Consider the following 22400-nt stretch of genomic DNA (forward strand, 5'->3'; position numbering starts at 1 on the left):
GATTGTAGCTCACATCTGTCCAATACAGAACGAAGTGGAACAGAACTACCTTTTGCTCACCTGCAAAGAGATGAGGACAATATCCCACTCCTCCCTCCACAGCTGCTCCACGGACATCACCGCTATCACAGTGGTCACCAGCACAGCTGTCACTCCAATCTGAAGCGCAAGAAGACCGTGACATGTTTTCCATGTTTGACAGTTTTGCAAGTACAGACAAGAAAACAATCACAACTAGTTTACACCTGTCATTTGTTCTCAGTAGAAAGCAAATTTATAAAGCTTATATTTCTTGTGAAGACTAAGAGTGTTTGGGGTTTGACAGGAAATACTACTCTTTTACCATAGTGTAATTGAGACAATTATCAGATATGGCATAACAGTGTGGTTTGGTAATTTATCAGTTCCATAGAGATCGCAAGCTACCCATCTAATCCAAACAGCTTTAAAGGTCACGGGAGTGAAACAGCACCCCTCCCTGCAGACAAAATTTGAAAAATCCATAATCAAACAGGCAGGAAAAATTATATCAGATCCTTCCCACATCCTCAACTCTGAATACAAACTTCTTCCTTCTGGCAAACGTTTTAGGGTTCACAAATGCAAGTCAAACGGATACAAACATTCCTTTGTTCCACTAGCCCTTAAAGCTGTCGATGCAAATGGCAAGGATAAACACAATTTTTTACTTTTACAATCCACTTGTGTGCAATGTTTTGTAATGTGTTATAAATGTTAGATATAATGTGTTATACATGTGCAATAGAGTGATGTGTAATGTTTTGTGTGCATTATATTTAAATGTGCAGAAGTGCTGTGTCTCCACAAAAAACGTCCCTCAGGGGACAATAAATCTTATCGTAAATTTGTTGCACAGAAAAATACTTCAAGTATTTCAGCTGGCACTTTTTATTGAATGTGACAGTTAATTATAGAGTTATTACATAACTAATGTATAAACTTTATTTGTGGCATTTTATTTCAAGGGTAATCAAGCTGACCCAATATACAGTATTGCACTGGGACAGCTGTCAGGGGAAGCAGAAAGACTCAAGAGCTGGAAGAGACGCATGGAGGCTGAAGCTCAGCAAACCGCTCGAAATTACCTTGTGGAGCCAGTGCAGGTTCAGCTGCTGTCCCACCGCCACATGGCACAGCGCTAAAACCTGAAATACAGTTGAGCAGAATTTGTCGGGATTCATAAAAACAAATCTGTTCAAGAGACCACATGTACTGCAGAGCCTACTAATACTGGGCCTGTGAGTGCCACTTCTGTCTCTGCGATGCCACTCGATTAAAAACATTTTTACTGTGCTTTTGTGCACTTGCAGATGGGAATTTGGTGCCTAGAATGCTAATGCTTTATTGCTCTCATAAAACCTGGTGCCTAGTCAGTGACAGGAAAAAACATCTGTAAACCTGTTACTGTAAATGTTTGATTAGCAGGCTTACCATTAGAAAGACAATGTACGTGAAGCCAGCAGCTGTTGCGGCAAGTATTGGGACTGATCCATCGCTCCAGTCCCCTGATCTGTTATATAAAAACCTGCAAGAAGGATCAGAGGGATGCAAGGAGTCACACAAGACTGTCTTTTCTTCACGTGCCAGCTTGTCTATGACGAGAACACAGAAATATCTGCTTGACAAGTTCACAAACTCATCCAGTTTAAGATAGAAATGCAGGACAAAAGCAGGAACAAAGTAATCGTCTTCTGTGAATGCTGAGGAGATCACAGAACATCAATGTATTTTAACGATGAAGATGATCGTGATGGAAGAAAAATGATTCTGCCTCACACAGGCTTTTAGTGGAGCATGAGCAGCCACTGCAGCCCAGTGTCTGAAAAGCACTGCTAGTGTCTCTAATTGCATAACTGTCCTGATTAGCGACTCAGAGCTATGACATCTGAAGGCCTTGCTGTGAGGGCAGAGTGCTACTCAATGAAACACAGGGCTTTGTATCTTGTTGGAAGGACGTGGCTGAGATCCCTCCTGTTCCCACAGTGGAGGTGGTCCACTGAGGAATTCAGAGGACAGGAGCTCCGCACCGTAAAACTGACCTTGAGCAAAAATTGCAAGGGGCTTTCACGACGCCTGCATCTGAGAGCAGCTGGAAAAGCTGAAAGGTTCAGAACTTATTTGAAACTTAATTTTAAGAAGAAAAAAATAAAACAGATCTCAGAAATCCCTTTGAGATTAATCACATCCAAAGCAAAACTACAGTATCATTGCTACCAACATGTTTATAGAATAACATATATGTTTATAGAATAATCTTGGCCTTGAGTCACTATAACTCAATTTTGGAAAAACAAGAAAAAAATAAAGTGACTTCCCCCCCTCTTCACTCAAGGGAGGTAGATATTGAACTTTCTTTCAGCTTTGTTTTTACATCAGCAATCTAAAATTATGTAATGAGCAGAAAATTCACAGGTTTGGGGAAAAATAGCATTATGCTTGTTTGTAGTATCAAATATTAAAATAATTCTGATGTGGAAGGAGAAGCAGTACATTTCTGTTGGAAGTACCCGCTTCACTATTATTCTGAGACTCTATTAATCTCACTGACACAGCCACCTGCACCCTGTGACTTGTGGGCACAACATTTCAATGAAAGGAAAGCGGAGACCTGATATTTGTGCATCAGTCTAAAGTCTGCAAGCCAGTTATCTATCCTGGTCCGTTTCCTCTGTGTCCAATGATTTCTGTGTCTCGGTATTGGTTCTATGAGGGAATATGTTATGGTCCCTACACTACACAAATAACAGTCAGATTCTCCTGGGTTTTCTCGGAGTGCTCTGGTTTCCTCCCAGAGACAGGCTGCCTGGGGTGGACAGGCCACAGTCTGTGGTCTTACTGGCCTGCGGTCCTGTCTAGGGTGTGAGTGGATAAGCACTCTCCGTGAAGCCTTGTGCCCGAAGAATATTTGCTTCCCATCTCACTTCCATTTACTGAAAATTCAAAACCAAAACACAGACATGAGGACTCACTGCCACCGTTTAAAAAAAAACAGACATCTTGAAATCCAGCTCACCGGACTAAAGCACAAAAGCAATGAGAAACAGAACTGGGGGGTGTCGCCTCGATCACTTGACAGCCCTGCAGAGTGGAGTGCCAGAGTGGGGCTTGCGAGAGGTTGCACAGCACAGTCAGTGCACAGGACAGGAAGACCTGGCGCCGTGGGGCCTGCGGGGGCTGCACTTGCATAGAGCTCAGCTCGGCTCCCTCTTCCTGCGGGGGCATCAATATTTTATTTTCTGAAGAGCTGAGACAGTGGTCCTCCTGTTATTATACTGTACTTTGTTCATTGTTCAGTGTGAAAGAGGTGCAGACTGAGTGCGTTTCCTTTCTTAGGCTAGACTGGACTCCCTCTTTACCTGCAGCCCTGTCATAGAGGTTAGGAATCACAACAGTTTTCTTCCATAAGTGTTCAAGACTTCCAGCATAATTCTCCATCCCCAAAGAGCTCGGCGAAGAAAGGCGCACCGCCGCATGCAAGACAAGCGTTCCAGCTCAATAGTACACACATAGCTGGCTGGAGTGTTTCGATGAGCTGCGCGTAGTTTTAGTAGTACTTACAGTATGGAGATCATTCTGCTTTAGAGCGCATTCAAACTAGGGGGAGGCAGCCAACTCCACCTCCGGTGCAACGTTTACCAAGCGGCTCTGCTGTGCCTCTTTTCGTTCAAACAAAACTCACCGCCAGCCATTAACAGGACTGAAATAATATCAAGACTGCCTCAACAGAGTTCAAGAAAGGACCAGTTTTTCAAGATTCAACCAAATTGGCTTCAGTTAAACAGACTCCATAAGCAGAGTGTCCGTCCTGTGTTTCACTACTTATTGACAAATTGTCTACATGTATGCTCCTGGACACCAAATCAACTTCCACTGCCTGCAATAGGAATGCTTGGGGATGTGAAATGAACCCACTTCAATCTCGGGGCAACAGATTTTGTCTGATCTAAATTTTTTTTGTGCGTGTCTTTTGACTTACAGATTATTTATCTGTTATTAAACAAACACACTTCCTGGATATTTTGCTGTACATAAGTGGGGACAAAAGCCTGAAAGATCAGCTTTCCGGGCAGCGGATCCACATGCAACCACAGTAATGAGGCAGAATGTGCACTTTCTGCTTCACAGGGAGGGATGACCTTAGCAGCCCCAGCCACGACGGGCCAACATGAAAGCTGGTGGTTGAGATAATGGATCATGTTTTCACATAAAACAGACCAAACAACCCTGCCCATGTCAACATGCCCGCAGAACTGTACAGTTTATTTCCCTTGTACCAACTCCAAAACCCACTACTGCCCTCCTGCCACCATATACTCCCTCAAACAGTCTCTTTTCAAGCAGGGGCAGAAGAGCTCTCAGGAACCCTTTCCAGTACTCACCAGTTGAACTCATTGTAGTCGTTGTGGGCCTCCCACCAGAAATAAAACCAGACCAGCAGCAGGAAGAAGGTGCAGGAGAGAATGAGGAACCACATGCGCTCCCACTGAAAGACAGCAGGCAGAGACACTGGAGTCAGCAATCCGGAAACACGAGGAGGAGAACAGCAAAAATAAGCATGAGGAATTAAATGCATTGAAGGATGACAAGTACAAGGAATAATACCTATATAAATCAGACTTAACACATTCAATTTGTTGTGTACGATTACATAACCTTTAGGTCAGGACTGAAGTCTGCAGATTCAACAAAGCTTTAACATCATTTTTGGGAGGTTATATTAATATCTTCATGCTAATTACATCTCTGGTACTCCCAGAAAGGCCCTGCCCTTTTCACTGTCCTGCTCTCAATCTCACTGCTGAACACCAGGTCATGCATGTTAAGAAAAGGAAACGTCCAGTTCGGTGGCATTTTGTTTCTCAGAAGGACTCATGTCACAGTCTTGATGATGATGTGGATAAAATAAAGATCCGTTCTCATAGTGAATTTGGACAAGGCTGCAGCATGAATAAAAAATAGATAATGTGATTACATAAAAACTCCTGTGTCTGGTGGTTTTTGTTCCAGGTGGGCCCTTTATCAACAGTGCTAATTGCTGCCATTGTTGATCTGCTGGTTTAGGCTTTTTAAAATCTGCTTTCAGATGAGATTTGTAACTGGCATGAGCCGTGTGCTAATGAGTGAATTTCAGGACTGCTCTCATTCAGGCATGCAGCTGATATATTCGACTGGACTGGAGGAGAAAGACCAAAACTGTCTCAGTGGCAGAGGTACCATTCCCACCTGCCCGTTCATCAACAACTGGTCACTTCTTAGGAGCTGTTTAGTCAGAAATAAGGGAGAAAATTCCCAATTAGTAAATTCCCATTCTGAATGCTGAAGGTGTTGGAAATAATGTGCTCTAACTGGGGCATTGTTTTCAAACCAAGGGCCAAGTGCAGAAAAGGTCTAAACCAGAGCAGCAGATGACTTACAGCCACAATCAGCATTGGGGATTAATGGCACATCTGGAATAAAAAAGCTCCAAGACCAGTATTGAGAACTACTGATCTAAAGGGTTAATGATTTGCTGCACTCCACACACAGCCTGGAGGACAGTGATGAATGCATATAATGCCACAGCTTTATATACTGTACACACATAGCACTCCGGAGCATAGATCTCTCACAATCTTATCTCAAACACAAACACAAACACTCATAGGTCATGTACAGGTTACATGGAAGTTCTTAAGAACAGAATATTTTTATGACAACTGTACAGTCCCCATTACTCAATAGACTGGTTCCTGGAAATTGCCACTTATGTAAAATATTTTAAATCTAACCCTAGGACTAAACTGTTCCTGTCCACAAATTAAAAAAATATTCGTAAAAATTATGGACTGCTTAGTATTCTATGCTTTTAAAACATTTTTGAATGGACTGTATTATTCTATTAATTCAGCCCTTAAAAGCCCCATGGGAGCACACTATCGCTACAGTAGGTATGGGCCCTAACAACTTGCTTTTACAGCAACTGCAAGGTTCAAATAACTTGAAATCGCTGAAAAGTAAATTTTAAAAATTAATTTGCCATTTCCCTTATTGTCATGTATGTGCGCGCCAAAGAGAATATGATATTTAGATGTTCTGCATACCACACCCATAATAAAGAAACAAACTGACAAGATTGTCTTTGCAGGCTTTTGCTAGAAGCTTTGAGCCTTGAGGACACCTTCCACAGCCCAGTTCCAGACTTCATCGTGTCAGTCCTGCTTAGCATGATATTGCAACAACTGCTGAAGCTCTTGCTTCAAGGTCTGAGATCATAAAAGCAACTTTAACTCCTGCAGCTTGAATATAACCTGCATTTGGACATAGTGCTATATGAACTGGTTCAATTTTTCTATTCCCTTCATCTGAAAGGAGCACCAATACATACAGAATGCAATAGAAAGGACAGCATTTGTCGCATTACTGTACAGTATCATATGTACCCCCTCCTGTCACGAGCACAACAAAGTTCAAATTCAGTACTTTACACTTGTTCGGCAGACTACCTAGAAAACAAAAACTCCACCACATGACTTTGTGTTATTTTCAGATATAAAAGGTCATGTTATCATCTAGAAAATTACTATTGGCAGGTTGAAGGTGTCTGAGCCAGAGGTTTGCCATCTCTCATAGTACTCATTCAGACATTGATCCTACCTACCTTTAGACTCACTGCCTCACACTGGAGCAAACTGCACCTTATTCTGCAAGACCCTTGTTTGAATAAGCAAAGCCATCTGCACAGGGAACCAGAAGCTGAGGTTTGCAAGGACAACTCAAGACAAGCCTTGACAACATGACAACACTTGATTTGATCAGAAAACAAAATCCACCAAATTTAGCACAGATCAAAACCATTCCAAACACAATATGCCACTTTCTTAATACAGCCTGAGTAATGTGTAGATGAAAAAGCAGAAGACAGATCATAATGCTCATAAGGACATGGAACAAGCCAGGTGTTTCCCAGCATAAAGAAAAAGCAAAAAACTTTTATTTTTATGTGGATTCCATGTGACTGAGTGTAAAGATACCTGTACTTATGCCCGAAAGGTACCTGGGCTTTGACTGGGCAAACAAAAATACTGGAGAGTCTGCATCACCTAAATAAACTCAGGGGAAGGGACCTGGCAATGCTGCATCCACAGTGTACTGTTTTATTGACTGTCTTATGTGTCTTTGGAGACGAGGGCAGGATTTGAATCATTTCATCCTGACAACTGAGTAAGAGTCAAAGGCACCACAAGAAACTGACACTGCATTCACTACTGCATAGAACCAGTGAGCCCTTTACTGACTAGCAGTTCATTTCCTTTGCAGTCATCGAGTGTTTCAAATCTGGATATTGAGACAAACTATTTAAGGAAAATATCCGTTTTACAGAATGGCTGAGTGATTGGCAACCACATTCATCAACCCCTGGACTCGCTGCCTTCAGTTTCACTGCAGCGAAAAAATGCTCATGTTGCATTAAATCCAAGATATCTGGTGTCCTCAAGCTACAGATACCCTGCCATCCCTTACCCAGCACACTTACAGCATATAACCATGGATTTATTTCAGCTATTAAAACAAAACGGTTAACCTGATCTGCAACTGTTCTTTTACTCTCAGACACGAGCTGTATCTGTTAAAGATGCATTTAAATGTCTTTGCAAAAGATTCATTTTAATAGTGTTTTGGCAGATTAATGGCCATCAGGATCTGCCGAGACCAGCTGTTCTTCCCAGCAACGCTAGCTTGTGCGAGGGTTACTAAACAGGCTCAATCAGTTAATTAGTAGTGATTAAAGAGAAGACATTTGAACCCTCCAATGGTTTCAAAATGTTACTTAATACAGTGTATGAAATCAGATGATAATTAAAAATAATGGATTAAGCATATGCTTTGAAATTTGTTTTAATTAGATCTGGAAACATCAACTCCTGACAGGATTATCACTGAACTTCACAGAAATTAGGGTCTGTCTGCAGTCATTGATGTCCAATTCATCTTCCAGAAGGTAATTGCTTTTTAGTAAAGGCGTTTATTTAATTAGCTCATGGGACTTATTTCTTGATCTTCCATACATTGCAAACATTAGGCAATGGTATCATGAACTAAAGCACTTTTGTTATATTTCCAGGATGTGAGAAACACTAGGGAGTTAGACTTCACTGGCCAGTCATGTTAAAAAAAAAACAAGATCCCAAAACAGCTTAATGATTGGTATTCTATCTCCTATGAACTAAAAAAAAACCACCAAATCAGGGAGCCACAATAACATCATGGTAAAAACAAATCCACTGAGATGTTATATTATTTAGTGATAAGTTACATTTATGGACCACTCTAGACCAGGACTGTGCAAATTAGTTGCCAAAGAGTTTCCAAAAAAGGTGCAAATAGATTATCCAGATGAGTAACTAATAGCAAAACCATTAGTCTGTGTAACTATAACCCAGACTGAAGCAGGTTAAAGCAGAATGTGCAGAAGTAGGCAGAAAACGGACAGCACACTATACAATTTATCCACAAAGCTTTTATTTTAATATCTGCCAGGTAAGAGGTAAGCCTGCAGGAACAACTGTAGACGCCTGGCTTTGAATCTGCTGGTGTTCCCAGCAACAGAGGAGGTCAGTTTATGGTAAGTGCACGGAGCAATGAGATGTCGATAAAACAGTTACCTTCCACTTCACGACCAGATGACCTAGTGGGTGATCAGGACTTAGAAAGCTGATGGATCATGGAGCAAAGGGCCTGGAGCTGACCGCAGCAGCTGCATCCATTCACAGCTGCAGAAACGAATTAATCTGCTGTAACAGGAGGGCCTGGTCTGTTGAGGAGACTGAGGAATTGGCTCCATAATGAACACATGGCCTGGAGACAATGTCAAGCGCACTCCTCAATGACTAGTGGCAATTTTGACTAAGTCTGCACCTGATTCAATCAAGTGATACAAATACATACAAATAGGCCGGGAGCGTTCTTCTGCCTCACAGCCAGTGTAAATGTGGGAATGCAGTTGCCCACAGGCAGACTGGGGCACTAGTGGCCCAGACTGTACCACAGACAGCAGCTAATTCTCTCAAGATCCACAGCTGCCTCGGCCTCACCCTCTGACTGCTTTCATATGAGTGAGATTGTATCAGACTCTTTTCACTTCATACAGATGGTGCCCTGCCAACACTAGCAAGTCAAGTGTGGCCAAGTTTACAGTTTATCTACAGTATACTCCAAACTGACTGCCATCTCCACTTGATTACAGTTTTATCAGAAATCTATAGCACATCCTGCACAGAGCTAAGCTATTACAGCTTTCCTCCTTCTACGAGTCGTGCTGAAAGATTGTCAGTCTTCCTTACTGTAAATATGAAAAACGTAAATTCTGTAATTGAGCCTTGTGACTCACCCAGCTAGAGTTTATCCCAATTTTTGTTTAGAAGCGTGGCATAAGATTGTGTCCCCTCCTGGGATTTGACACTGGGCCTACACAGGGTTAACTCCCAAACTGCTGGCACTCATTTAGACAGGTACAGTAGGTAAAGCACCCGGCTGAAGAAAACAACCATGTGACTGATCTGAAGCCACAGCCCTTCAGTCTGGGGTGCAGAGTCCTAATCGCTAGTCTCTGCGGGCGATTTCCAAGTATCCTTGTGGTAAGGTAAAAAAGAATGCACTTCCATGGGTTATTTCAAGTAGGCATCTTTCTAGATTAGGATGTATAATTGATGCAATATGAATATTGTTACTGGGAACTTCAGCACAACAGGTTTATCACCTGTCACCTGGATGAATATTCAATAAGAATCAAATCATTGAAACTGCCACACTGGAATGTGTGGAGTTATACAAGTAAGGGGACTTTATTATGCCCTTTCTTCATGATTGTTATTCATGACAAGCTCACGGAAGGCACTCTGTGGATGGAAAGAGCTTCAGACTTCCAGCCTTTTTGTTGCCTTGTCTGGTGCTGCCAGCAGAGAGGGCTGCAATTGAAGAGCTCCTGTCTTTGATCAGTTCTTTCCTCTGTCCCGTAAGGCAGTGCTTATTGGATCATCTCTCCCTGGAGCAGTCCTGGTACAACACGAGGCCTGCCAGGTTCAGATGGTTCAGTTATGACACCACGCAGACTGCCCAGAGACGGACCACTGGGCAACAACTGTCCATCTGTCTGAGAGGCTGGCTTAATCCAGCACACGGTTAATGAATAACTTGCAGAGAACAACAAACATTGCGGCAGGAAACCGAAACATGCTGGAAAACACCCGAGCTGCAGAGGTGAAACAGCATTGCTTTCTGGAAATAAGACGAACACCACCAAGCTGAAAATCTTTTTAAAATACTGTTTGGGACAAGCCTATTTTTCAGGAAGAAGGATAGCATATCTCCATTTGGTATAAAAAAAGACAGTAAAATTAAAAACGCATCTTTAATCCTCCAGGTCATTGAACTCAATTACTCAAACTGTAGAGATGTTTCTAAACGCTACTCAATAGCCACTCACATTCCTCTAATGGCTGTAGCTGGGCTGTGAAAATTACTTTTTTTCACGGAGGTGGAAATTAATTCCTTTTCAAAAGCTGCAAAATTCCAATGCTGACTGCTGACAGTGAGACAGCAGGCTAGGTGCCGTGATTTAAACTCCAAGTGCTGTTCAGCACAGGAGCACTATAAATAGAGGGATGAAAAGGGATCAGGGGGTAATTCTCCTAAGTAGTACTGTAAACATCCCCTAGCCACTAAACACTGTTTCCAAAACCAGACAGGGAGGTCCAGGTTACAAAAGCTGGAGAAAAGAGAATGTTTCATGTGAATCTCTATCAGTCTGTACTTGTTTCAAGAAACAAACTCTTGAAGCTTTCAACCCTATCTGTATGTCTGTAATGTGGCCGTTTTAATAATGTAATTCTTATTGTTAGTTCTATCACTTCTGTTGCCAATGTTTTTTTTAGCAGCTGCTGCAGTTAGTCACAAACACCAAATGTTTGCTGAAGTTGGGCTATTGCCGAGTCACTTGAGACCTGAATGGTAAGGTCTGTGTACCTAATGCTTACCTGGGAACAGGTAACTGTTGCACCAGACAGAAGACACTGTTTCACTGCAGAACAAGATGAAAGGTTAGAAGAAGTGTTGATTCAGGTGTATTTAATTGTTTACTTTATGCATTTTTAAAACCCACTGAAATTTTACACCTGTTATTCTCAATTTAAAAAAAAAAGATTTGACAACAAGCAGTTTGAAGGTCAGTTTCTAATGGTGAAGTGTTTTTGCCACCATCACGTCGTGTGCTTACCCCCAGCCCAGTTCTCTGCACACCCTCACAGAGGGGCAGCATTCTTCGTTCAGCTCACTCTTGCAGCACGTTGCACCACACTTCCTAGAATAAACGAGGCTAAAACAGACTCGTGAGAGTCTCCCTGTTGCTTTGTGTGCCTACTTCTGCACATCTTCGCTGTGGAGCTGCAGACTCTGAAGGGAGTGAACTGCTGTTACTCCAGCATTTGCAGACAGCCACGCTGCTTAAACTCTCCTCCTTTGTTACGAGCCTACTATAAGGTATATCCTAAATTACAATAATTTAAAATGCCAGATAAATTCTAGGTACATTTTGTGGTTTGAAGACCATAAACTTTAGAGCTTCTCTAAAGCATCACTGAAGTAAAACTGGAATGAAGCATTCCCCATATTGTGCCTTGTCAGACTCTAGGAAGATTGTGAAACCCTTTTTAAAGGCAAAACCATATTAATAATTCAATTAAAAAAAATAAAGGATTACATATTCCCCTGCCCTACAAGAGACACAAGTGGCCTATGCTGGAGGGACGTGGATTTCTGGAGGCAGGCCAGGGCTCAGGGCAGAGCGATTAGACAGACAACGCCACCAGGATCATGCGGCTGTCTGGCAGTACAAACAGCCCTTTGCACCTGGATTGAAGCAAGAAAGGTGGGCAATAAAGAGCACTGAATCTGTCAAAAGGCAGAAACAATGGATAAGCTACCAGCACAAATCCACACTCACCTACACAACTTCAAGGGAAAATACACCTACTGTTCTACCCAGTTCAAGCTCCTCTCAACCCTTGCTAGGGGCAGCCGACTTGCAAGAAAGCACCTTGTGGAGTTTGTGCATGGTCTGTCCCCCCCTCTCTTCACTCCTCAGAGATATAACTGCTCTTTCTGAAACATCTGCATGATGGACAAAGGACAATGTGTGAAACATGAAGAGGTTGGATACTTGTGAGGGGAGTGACACGTCAGCTACAGGGGCAGAAAGTGCTCCAGCACTGCCCTCAGGTCTCAAGGGAAACTGGCACTGGGCATTTTGAAAATCATGAGCCTATATACACAGAAGGCCAAAATAGCCCCTCGGTGAACTGAGTTGATCCCTCACCCTCACAGCTCCTGCACTTACATGCTCAGTTTGCTCATTCACTAAACAGTCTGATAAACATACAGTACATTAACGCAGGGGGCTGGTCATAATCTTCACCAGTGTTTCCTAGGGAGGATAAAGAGAAAAGGTGCCAAATTCATCCAATCTAGATGCTATTTGCTGTGATCCTAAATTGGAAAAACACTTGTTAAATCATATTCACTGTAGGAGTGAACATCTCCACCCATACTGTAGGTCTCTGGGTACAGTGACAAACATTTATACAGACAAAACCTCAGCAGTTTTACAAATGGATTTCTCCAACGCTTCACAAGGGCAGATTTGTAGTAATTCCCTACACTGGCCCTCTCTCTACCCAGATGAAGATTGAAGCCTCTGGGAAATCTTGACATTTAAATAAAAGTCTTGTTTTTAACAGTTTTCTTTTCTTCAATATACCTCTCAAGAGAAATATGAGGTGCTGATACCACAGAAGACTCAATTAGCAGCTCTTTACCTTTTGGGAATTTAATTTTTACAAAATATTAAGAAGCAGAAACATCTTGTTTCTGGCTTCCTGGCTCAAATGTACTGACGTAATTTTCTGGAAAGCTACAGATCTGTCCACTTTAATATTAAACTTCCTAATGGTCTCCAAACGGCGTGTAATCAGACTCAATAAACAGCTCCCTCAGGCAATAAAATGCATTGACTTCAAGCAGATCAAAGCAGGGCTTGTGGGAGATTAAATTCTACTGAAGCTTGGAAGCATATTTCAGTTAATTTTAAGGGAATTTATTCTCTCAGATTAATCTCTCAAAGCTTCAAAAACAAGCCACATGTCTACACTCTCTTCACTGGGAATTCAGTTTGGATTAGACTAAGTAATATGAACACAACATGGAAGCAGAAGTATTTCTACAACAGTTGCATATACAGTACATATACAGTGCCCCATCCTGAGTTTGACATCCTTGTTCTGTACACACACTGCAGTTATTCACCCCTCTCACTCAGTATTGGCACATTTACATAGGACCATTGAAGTTGAGATTCTCAAATGATTCATTATTTTAAACCTGATGTGCTACAAAATACTAAACACTAAACAAATGATTTATAGATAGAGGACAGAACATCTTGACAACCCAATTATTTTAATCATGTTCCTTGCCTAGCAGTCACAAGAACTTAAGAAAGGCTATAAATAAGAGGAGGACATCCAGTCCTTCCAGCTCTTTTGGTAGTTAGTATTTAATCCAAGGATCTCCATCAATTGCTGAAAGAAACCGGGGTATCGGATTCGATCACTTGGCTGGGTAGCTTGTTCCAGACTCACAGCCCCAGGCACTAAGCTCCTGTCCTTTGCTGAAGAGGCAAGAGGTTCCAACTCAAGTGAATTATTGTCACTCATGGCAGACTGGGACCCGGACAATAATAATTAACACCCATTCTGCTCTTTCAGATGGTGCCCGGAAGACAATAGAAAGACTAAGTACTGTACTGAACAATTAATTTTTTTCTGATTGTAGAAATCTCATCAGGGAATATTAATAAATAATAGCTGGTCTTAATTAATCTTCACATTACATATTTAACACATAGCCGCAAAGAATGTTGCTCAGCAGAAGGCTGGAAAAATACTTTTCTAAGAATTATTAGGTCCATGCCCTGGCAAGGCAGATGGAATAATCTGAGAATTAATCCAGATATAAGAAGAGAGAAAACAATGTTCAGGTGGGGAGCTGTGTCAGCATGCGTAATCTGAAAAGAGAAGAGAGAAAACACAATGTTTTGGCTGTGAAGCCACATGAAGAAGGCTATCAATTAAGGGCCACTATCAATTATTGCTCTCCGTTGCTTAGAAGACTGCTCAGATATCGACTTCAATAAAGACAGAAGGACAGAAGCTACAACTGCAGCCTAGGTCCCCCTCCTGATGGGAACAGTGGTCACTAATGTGGTTCCTTGAGTCCCCCTGTGTTCTGGTTTCTGCACCAACCTAGTTCCTAACCACAGGCTAACGAGTTTCAATTTCCTATCTGTGGCAGATTTAAGAAGTTTTCAATTCAATTAAACTTTGTCATTAAACTTACACAGGTGCATAGTATAATGAAAAGTGTTTCTCATTAGTCACTCAGGTCCAGTATATAAACAGGACAGAAGATAAGACAATAGACAGTTACACAATAGCAATAACAGTAACATGTAATAACATAACATAAATAACATGTAATCAAGTAATCAAAACTGTGCAAAATTCCACAAACAGAGAAAATATAACAGGACAAAAACAGTGCAAAAATAGTATGGTTAATTAATAAATATTAAATATTATTATGCCTGTTACAGTTTTACTGGGCTATCGAGGGGACAGTACAATTTCGGCTTACATGTGTGTGTGGTGGTGTAGGAGTACAGTCGTTGTGGGTACAGGAGGACGTTAGGAGAGATAATAAGTTGGAAGGGAGTGGGGGCGTCACCAACTTGACAGCTCTGGGGAAGAAGCTATTTTGGAGTCTAGTTGTGTGCGACTGGAGTGACCGGAACCTTCTGCCAGATGGTAGGGGAACAAACAAGTTATGACTGGGGTGAGTGGGGTCAGACAATTTTGGTGGCTTTTTTCAGACTCCCGGTGTTGTATATTTCCTGGATGGATGGTAAGGCACTGCCGATGATGTGTTGGGCAGTTTTGACCACCCGCTGTAGTGCCTTACGGTCGGATGTGGTGGAGTTGCCGTACCAGACTGTGATGCAGCTGGTCAGTATGCTCTCCACCGTACATCTGTAGAAGTTGGTGAGGATCTGTGGATGTAGGTGTATTTTCTTCAGCCTTCTCAGGAAGTACAGCCGCTGTTGTGCCTTCTTGATGAGACTGGAGGTGTTCAGTGTCCATGTAAGGTCCTTAGAGATGTGAACACCTAGGAATTTGAAGTTATTGACCATCTCCACCGCAGACCCTTCTATATAGATGGGGGATTGAACTTTTCCTTGTCTTCTGAAGTCAACAATCAGCTCTTTGGTTTTGCCGATGTTGAGACATAGGTTGTTGGTTCGGCACCAGTCTGCGAGTTGTTTTATCTCCTCAGGACAAACTGGACGAAATAAAACTCAGGCTCACTACTCGCCAGGAAATAAAAGACTGCTCCATTCTTGTGTTTACGGAAACATGGCTTCACAACAACATACCGGACTCCATCGTCTCCTCTCCCGGCGGTCACAGTCAGGTGGCTCCGCGGCTTCCGGGTCTGCGGTGTAGAGGATGGACGAGCTGATGTAATCCAGGTCGAGTGAACTAAAGGAGAAATCCCTGCAGTTGTTTCTGATGTCCAGTAATGTTTTCCGGTCGTAGGAGAAGTAAGCTTCAGTGTTTTGAGTAAATAACATGACAAAAAACGTAAGAATAACTCACAAAAAGCACCATTGTTTGAGAGCTAATGAAGCCGCTGCGTCCATGCAACGCCGCCATCTTGAATCTTTTTACCTTTCTTTATTTTTACCTTTCTTTCAGCTCTTAAAATGTTGAATGGGACTTGCCCTTGGGTCCAAATCTGTAACACTCATTCAATGAGTCGGAAGGCTCCCCCCATTCAGTTGTGTTGTCCAAAATGTTGTAAAGAGTACAACAGAGTTTGATACATTGTCCTTCTCAGCCATGATTATATCAGTTGATCAAGAGATTAATAGTTGTGTAGTCAGACATACAGTAAGTGCAAGGAAGTTGTGGATAAACAGTTCACAGTTTAGATGATGAAGCTGTAGGGAAACCGTAACTTTGAAAATCGGGGTCTTTTTGAAACTCGGCAGCGAGAGCAGTAACAAGTAAACAAGGAATCAGACCAGTTACAATTACATCAATTAGACTTAAATCAGCATCAAGATGAAAACCTGCAGGGGGGCCTCCCCCAAGCCCAGGGTCGGGAAGGACTTCAGAGGAGCGACTCTTGTGTCCCACCTCAGCACCCCTCTACTCGGCATGCACTGAGCTGCGGTATACTTTTCTCTGCCTTTTCAGATGCCCTAAAGAAAACCTTTTTTCTTCGGTAGAAGACAAGGCTTCTGTCTGTGTCTCACAGTCCTGCGGGTTATTTCAGGAAATAATTCCTCTCCGATACTACATGTCCCAAGTAAAGCACAGAGCAGTACAGTATCTATTCAATCTTGTCAATTACTGTACTGAAATGATGTAGATTTGATGCACTGATGAAAGGGAATAACACTCCAAAGCTGTCCAAGGACTATTTATTCCTCTTTTTATTGAAAAGGGAAAAAAACTTGATTGTGACACTGATCAGAACAGTGTATCAATCCTTAAGGAGGACATGCAAGAAAATCTGCTTCTTTGCACCACAATCACGTAGGTTTTCAGGATGAATTTCACACGGAGTCGCCGTCTTCACTCAGTTTGACGGCCAACCCTACAGGGAGTTAAACCCAATTTAAAACATCCTATTCCTGCGGCTGACTTTCCCCTTTCCTTTACACCATTCTGCCTGATGCAATAATAATCTGCAGTATAGGAATGTTATTTTTGGCTTGCTTCAAAACTTTTCTTAAACTATATTAAGAAATTCTCATCCTTTCTCGTCTCTGCCTCATGAAATTATAATGACCTGGGCATCAACTTATCATAAACTGTTAAAAAGTATTACATTTATAAATGTCTTTTCTTGCAACTCCTGACCCTACATATATTGAGAGAGACACAAAACCTGCAAAATTGCAAGACCTATAATTAAACATGTTGACTAAAGGAAGATAAAGGGAAACGCTAACAAAACCCAATTACTTTATTTTTCAAAGTTCCCAAAATAAACTGCAGAAGAAAGAATACTAGTGTTTTAACAATGCTGTTTCTCAACAGACCTAACAATTGATTTCAAACCATTAGAATAAAATCTCACTCTTTGCGTGGCAGTTAATTATTAAAAAGGTTTTATCTGTGAATGAATGGTAATTACACCAATTTTTAAACCAACTACAGTGCATACTGACACTCTGTATAGCATACTACCGATTCAAGCATGAGAAAAGTACAGTAGCTTTATCACTGGAGCTCTATGTATCAAGTAAAGGCAGAGCCAATGGAAAAACTTTCAATTATTACTGAGGCATGATCAGGTTTCCATGTACCTTTTACTTAATGTCCTCTCAGGGGGATAGAGAGCAGCATGAGCCCGGCAGCTGGCCAACAGCTTGGATGCATGACTGGAAGGATAACGGAACAGATTTCAATAGATATTTGATTCCAATATTTTTCCAAATTGATTTATTCCTCTTAATCACATGAAACTGTTCTTGCCTAGATAATATACTCACAGAAACTTTGCTCGTCTGCACAACATTGGACCACATGAACATGATGGGTTACAGTCCTAGCGCATTCATTTTAACATCATTTTTTTTGGAGAGACCTCAAAGTTAACTCTAAAATGATTAAATGAATTGATTCTTATCTACTATCACTTTACACTGCATATCACCACTCCACAAGGGCAAAAACTGAAATCGGTGTCAGGACTGTGGCATTTTTTGTGGGCACCACAGGTTCTTCCTAAAGAACCTTTCCTGGGACTTGAGGAGATGCCACCCATCATGGTGGACCTCCAGACCGGATCCACACCCATTACAACAGCTAGCAGTGCCTTGTCATGACCTGCTAACCTCCCTCCTGATTCACCACTTTCTTCTGGAGTTTCCGCTCGGACTCAGGATCTGCACCGGGGATTCCAGGATCTCTGGACAATGACCCCACTTAACAATTAACCAGGCTTCTTTCCACTGCTGTGCATTACACTGCCAGTGGAAATCAGTCAGAACATAAAAGGCATCAAAAGTGAGAAGAAGAGAGAAGGCTGAGCCTGTGAGCTCGGGGGAGAGAGTTTTATGGCCCACTACATCGGGGGCTGCTGAAAGTGATGGAGAGGGAACCCCACGCCTTCGCAGGAGCCTTGTGCATGAAACAATCCGACTCCCCGATGTTCCTTCACAAGTCTTCAGACATGGCTTCCGTAACATCAAGCAGCAATTCTACAGTTGAGGTGGAGCCTTAGGGTCGCTGCTGTGCTCCAAACCACCGTGGCTTTCAAAAAGACCCCATCGGACAACAAAAACTTAAAACGGGTTAAATGCAGGACACTTAAGAGTGTGCAGCGTTTCAAATGTGTGGTTTAGACCACCACCACAGAGCTGAAACACAGCAATCCTTGTGCTACACACCTCAAGCCAAAGAGCTGGAAAGAAAGTGCTCAACTTCCATGCCGACTTGGGAGTGGGTGGGGGGGGGGATCATCTGAACCAGATTTGTCAGTTTGACCACCTTCGTTAGCACTGACGAGAAATATCCTAACAAGCAGCAGCAAACTAGCACTAAAACAGTGAAGACAAATAGGTTTAAAAGTGGAAATATCACATTTTAAGGCTTAGAAAATACTAGATTTTAAAGAAGATGTATTTTTTCTCACGTAGGAAGCCAACTAGGGAGTTCAATGGGAACACAAAATAGTTAAAACAAGTCATCCTTCCATGACTAAGAAATGCTCATTTTCAAACACTTATAATAAAATGTGTTCAACATATTAAAGAATTAACAAAAAAAAAGGTTCCCATGAAATGTTAGCTACGCTAGCCCATGTAGTATCCGAATAGTTCAACCCAGCTCCTGGAGGTGGTCTTCACATTATCATTTCAATCTCCCACCGTTCAGTGTCAGAAAGCATATAAATCCAATATTTTCTTTTCCTACATCCCTCCGGCTCACAGCAGTCTAAGCGCCCCTGGTGCCCACTTATTATTCATCACAGAGGTTAATAAAAGGTTTTCAACATTACATCCTGGTTATGGCACTGAAACATCTTATAATCAAAAGGACACTACAGTCTGGAGCAATGCTACATCTTTTTTCTTTTAGTAAAAAAGGAAATGACGTCTTGAAATTAGCGTATTTATTTTAATTCAATTGCAAAAAAATGACTCATCGGATTGTTCCTTTTGTATAGTAGTTCTGCACAAAATAAAATACATAAACATTATATCAAAATACAAGGGACCCAAACAGCTGATTTTTTAAAATTATTTCATCTTCACAAGAAGAAATAATAAAGAAATTCTAAATGAGAGATGTTTAAGTTATTTGGCTTCTAGTAGCTGAGAGGATCCATTAGGCATCAGCTCCAACACCTTGCTGGGCTTGTTGCAGCTTCTCTTTCTGTAAAGGGCCTCCTGTTTTCCATTTTAAATAAGGCTCCTCGTGTCCCCTTGTTCATGTTTCACTATTGATTCTGAAGAGGTCTGTAGGGTTGCTGTTGAGGCTTTGCAGGTCTCCTTAGTCTTTTCTGTTCTGTACTAAAATGATAGTTCTTTCACACCAACTTTTAATTTGTCTAAAACTGGTGTGCAATATGTGTAAGTGGATTGGGCAATTTATTTATACATCTACACAGGGCAATACATTTTCGTTGTGCACTGTACATTCTGGTTTATTTTGTATGTTTTGTATCGTGTGCAATTCTTTATATTCCATTTTGTACTGACTATTTATTGTACTGTTGTATTATGTTGTACTGTGCTGTGTTGATTGTGCCTCGCTGCTGTTGCACTGCAATTTCCCTTTCGGGATTAATAAAGTATCTAAACCTGGCAGTCATCTCTGGACTAATATACAGTATCTTAATGTTCAGTTTGTTTTTTTGTGACGCAATCAATGTGTTAAAATGCACTACAATACCTAATAAGGAGAGGTCCCCCCCCCATCTTTCTATATATGTTTATAGATTTGGTTTTTACCACCAGCATAACACTCTACACTTGTCCACATTAAAACATAAGAAAGCTGGAATCATCTGTAACCTATCTGGCCCATCAGATCAGTCAATTCTCCAAAGGTCATCAAATTTCAATATAAGTCCTGATGGATTTTTTTTCTTTTCATTTTTATAAATTCTTTGCTACTTCTACAGTGTGTGCTAGTCCTCCAAATTGAGAAGGATCTGCAAACAGTAGTTTGGGTCTGCAGTCAGGATTGTCAAAAAATATCCAAAGGAAAAGGGACATGCGGCACAGGCTACTGTATATGCCAGAATCTCAGTGATATACAATATTAACAGACTATATGATCCCTGCGCTTGAGCATTAAACCTTTTTTTGAACCCTCCATTTTCCTGTGTTCTATGCCTTTAAAGGTTTTCCTCCAATTAAAATTACCTTTACTCCCTACAACTTGAGAAGTTTTGTTTATTGAGAAATGACTGACTCAGTCACTCAATATAGTTTTATGGCACATCATACAGTAGCATAGAGAGAATTAATAAAGCACAGAGATTCCATGGAGCAAAGGGAGCTAACCTGAATGTAGGAAGGCCAACTTCCCATTTTATTTGTTGGCTGGGCATTCCTACCATCCGGGAACACAGCAACAGAGGACTTGGGAGTAGGCAGATTCAAGCAGGACCTGCGAACCTCTAACAGCGTTGCCATCACACAGCGCCAGAGTTTCCTAGATCCCCAAGAAACCAATCAGGATGGAGTTTCTGACCTAAATACATTGAAGTGGATGTGACTGAATTGTGCCACCCATTGAACCCATGGTGAACCCATGTCCCTGCCCCCAGCATCGGAGACGTGCAACTCAGTCAGGGTTTGGCACTCATACGGTCTGGATGAATTGCCAAATTCATATTAGCAGTCTGAGCCTCGCAAATGATCTCTTGTCCCCATCTGAGCCAGCTTGTCAGCTAGAAGTGCTGTTCCCACATCTGCACAATCACAGACGATAAGCTGCTGTCCAATTTGGTCCTGCTCCCCAGCTGTTTATCAATTACCCATAACGCACTACAAGTGCATCAATACGATTGTCATGGCAATCATGTCATTTATAAAGGCACTTTATAAATAATCGATGTATGAGTGTAACCATGAGTAGAAGAATAAACAAAATGCCTGATGCATTACATTTTAAAGATTTTTTTTTCCCAGCAGTTATTTCAACTATTGTTTTTCCATGCAAGCAAAACTCCTTGAGTCTGTGAAGATCCACTCTGTGCTGTTAGCCTTTGGGACGCAGAACAATTCACCTTTTCCTGGAGTTCAGCTTTACAGGAAGCCAGTATTCTTGTGGTTCAAAAGTCCAGGCTGTGTTTAACACAGAAAGCAGGAAGAAGGAATATTGTCCACCCTGTGCAGACATTCACAGTCAGCCCTCCACTCCTGTGACTGAGCAGCCAGGCTCAGGAGCTGGAGTAGCAAAGCAGACATTGTATAACTGACATTAGCAGATCCCACTATTTATTTTTCCCCATGCGAAAGGAATATTTTCCCTTATGTGCAACAAAGGCAGTCTTCTATTATGGAGGATATACCGTTTGGACATTTCTTCTTCTTGCAGAGTCATTTAAGGGTTGGTTGGGGGGGAGGGGGCAGTTGAAGAGAACTAAAGCCCTGTTCCTTTCAATATTCACAATAATGATTTCACACAGATGATTCAGCACCTGAATAATTATTCAGATTATTCAGCTATTATTTGAGCTACCTCAAAGCGTTCCCTGTAGCTGCATAATTGTTTAAATGACAACTGCTGTAAATTTTGCAGCCCTTGAAGCAACATACAGTAGCACTTGTTTCAGGACGCGGTGAGACTGCGAAGCAGCCCTTCCCCACCCGAGTGTTGGAGCAGAGGTGTGCAGAGCGCAGGCTGCCTGGATTCAACCTGGGGAGCAGTGGGGGAGGCAGACTTGGCTTTTAGCAGAGCAGGAGAACTGGCACAGAACGAGCCTCCCAGGCAAGCCGTTGGCCCCCCAGAGACAACACACCGTCCTCTGTAAGAGGACACGAATATTCTATTAGCTATAGAGCAGCTTTCACGCATTTCAAGGATGTACATAAACAACAGGCAGCTGATGCCATCTTGCCCAGACAGTGCTTCTTGGCCCTGAGCACACAGGTCAGTACCAGCCTCAGCCCTTCCTGAACAGGGAGGTCCACATTACTCAGGAGTAATGCCTGAAAGCACCAAAAGAGGATAAATATTTCAAGAGGTTTTTGCCCTGTCCAG

At 41.9% G+C, this 22400-nt stretch overlaps 1 protein-coding gene across 5 annotated transcripts in view; it reads right to left on the bottom strand.

Moving 5' to 3' along the window:
* Positions 1-22400, bottom strand: part of LOC148657706 (glycerophosphodiester phosphodiesterase 2-like) — a 64547-nt gene that overhangs the window by 16467 nt on the left and 25680 nt on the right. For 3 of the 5 annotated variants that reach the window (XM_088638340.1, XM_088638338.1, XM_088638341.1), the window contains exons 3-6: positions 4401-4504; positions 1453-1546; positions 1107-1166; positions 61-159 (exon numbers count right to left, since the gene is read on the bottom strand). In XM_088638340.1, the coding sequence (XP_088494466.1) occupies positions 61-159; positions 1107-1166; positions 1453-1546; positions 4401-4504 (357 nt within the window). Of the gene's footprint in view, positions 1-60; positions 160-1106; positions 1167-1452; positions 1547-4400; positions 4505-11033; positions 11152-17485; positions 17561-22400 lie in introns of those variants that run through there. The other 2 variants (XM_088638343.1, XM_088638342.1) reach the window with 2 other exon arrangements.

This window comes from Lepisosteus platostomus, chromosome 7, assembly GCF_059453375.1.
Source record: "Lepisosteus platostomus isolate fLepPlt1 chromosome 7, fLepPlt1.hap1, whole genome shotgun sequence".
Lineage (NCBI taxonomy): Eukaryota > Metazoa > Chordata > Actinopteri > Semionotiformes > Lepisosteidae > Lepisosteus > Lepisosteus platostomus.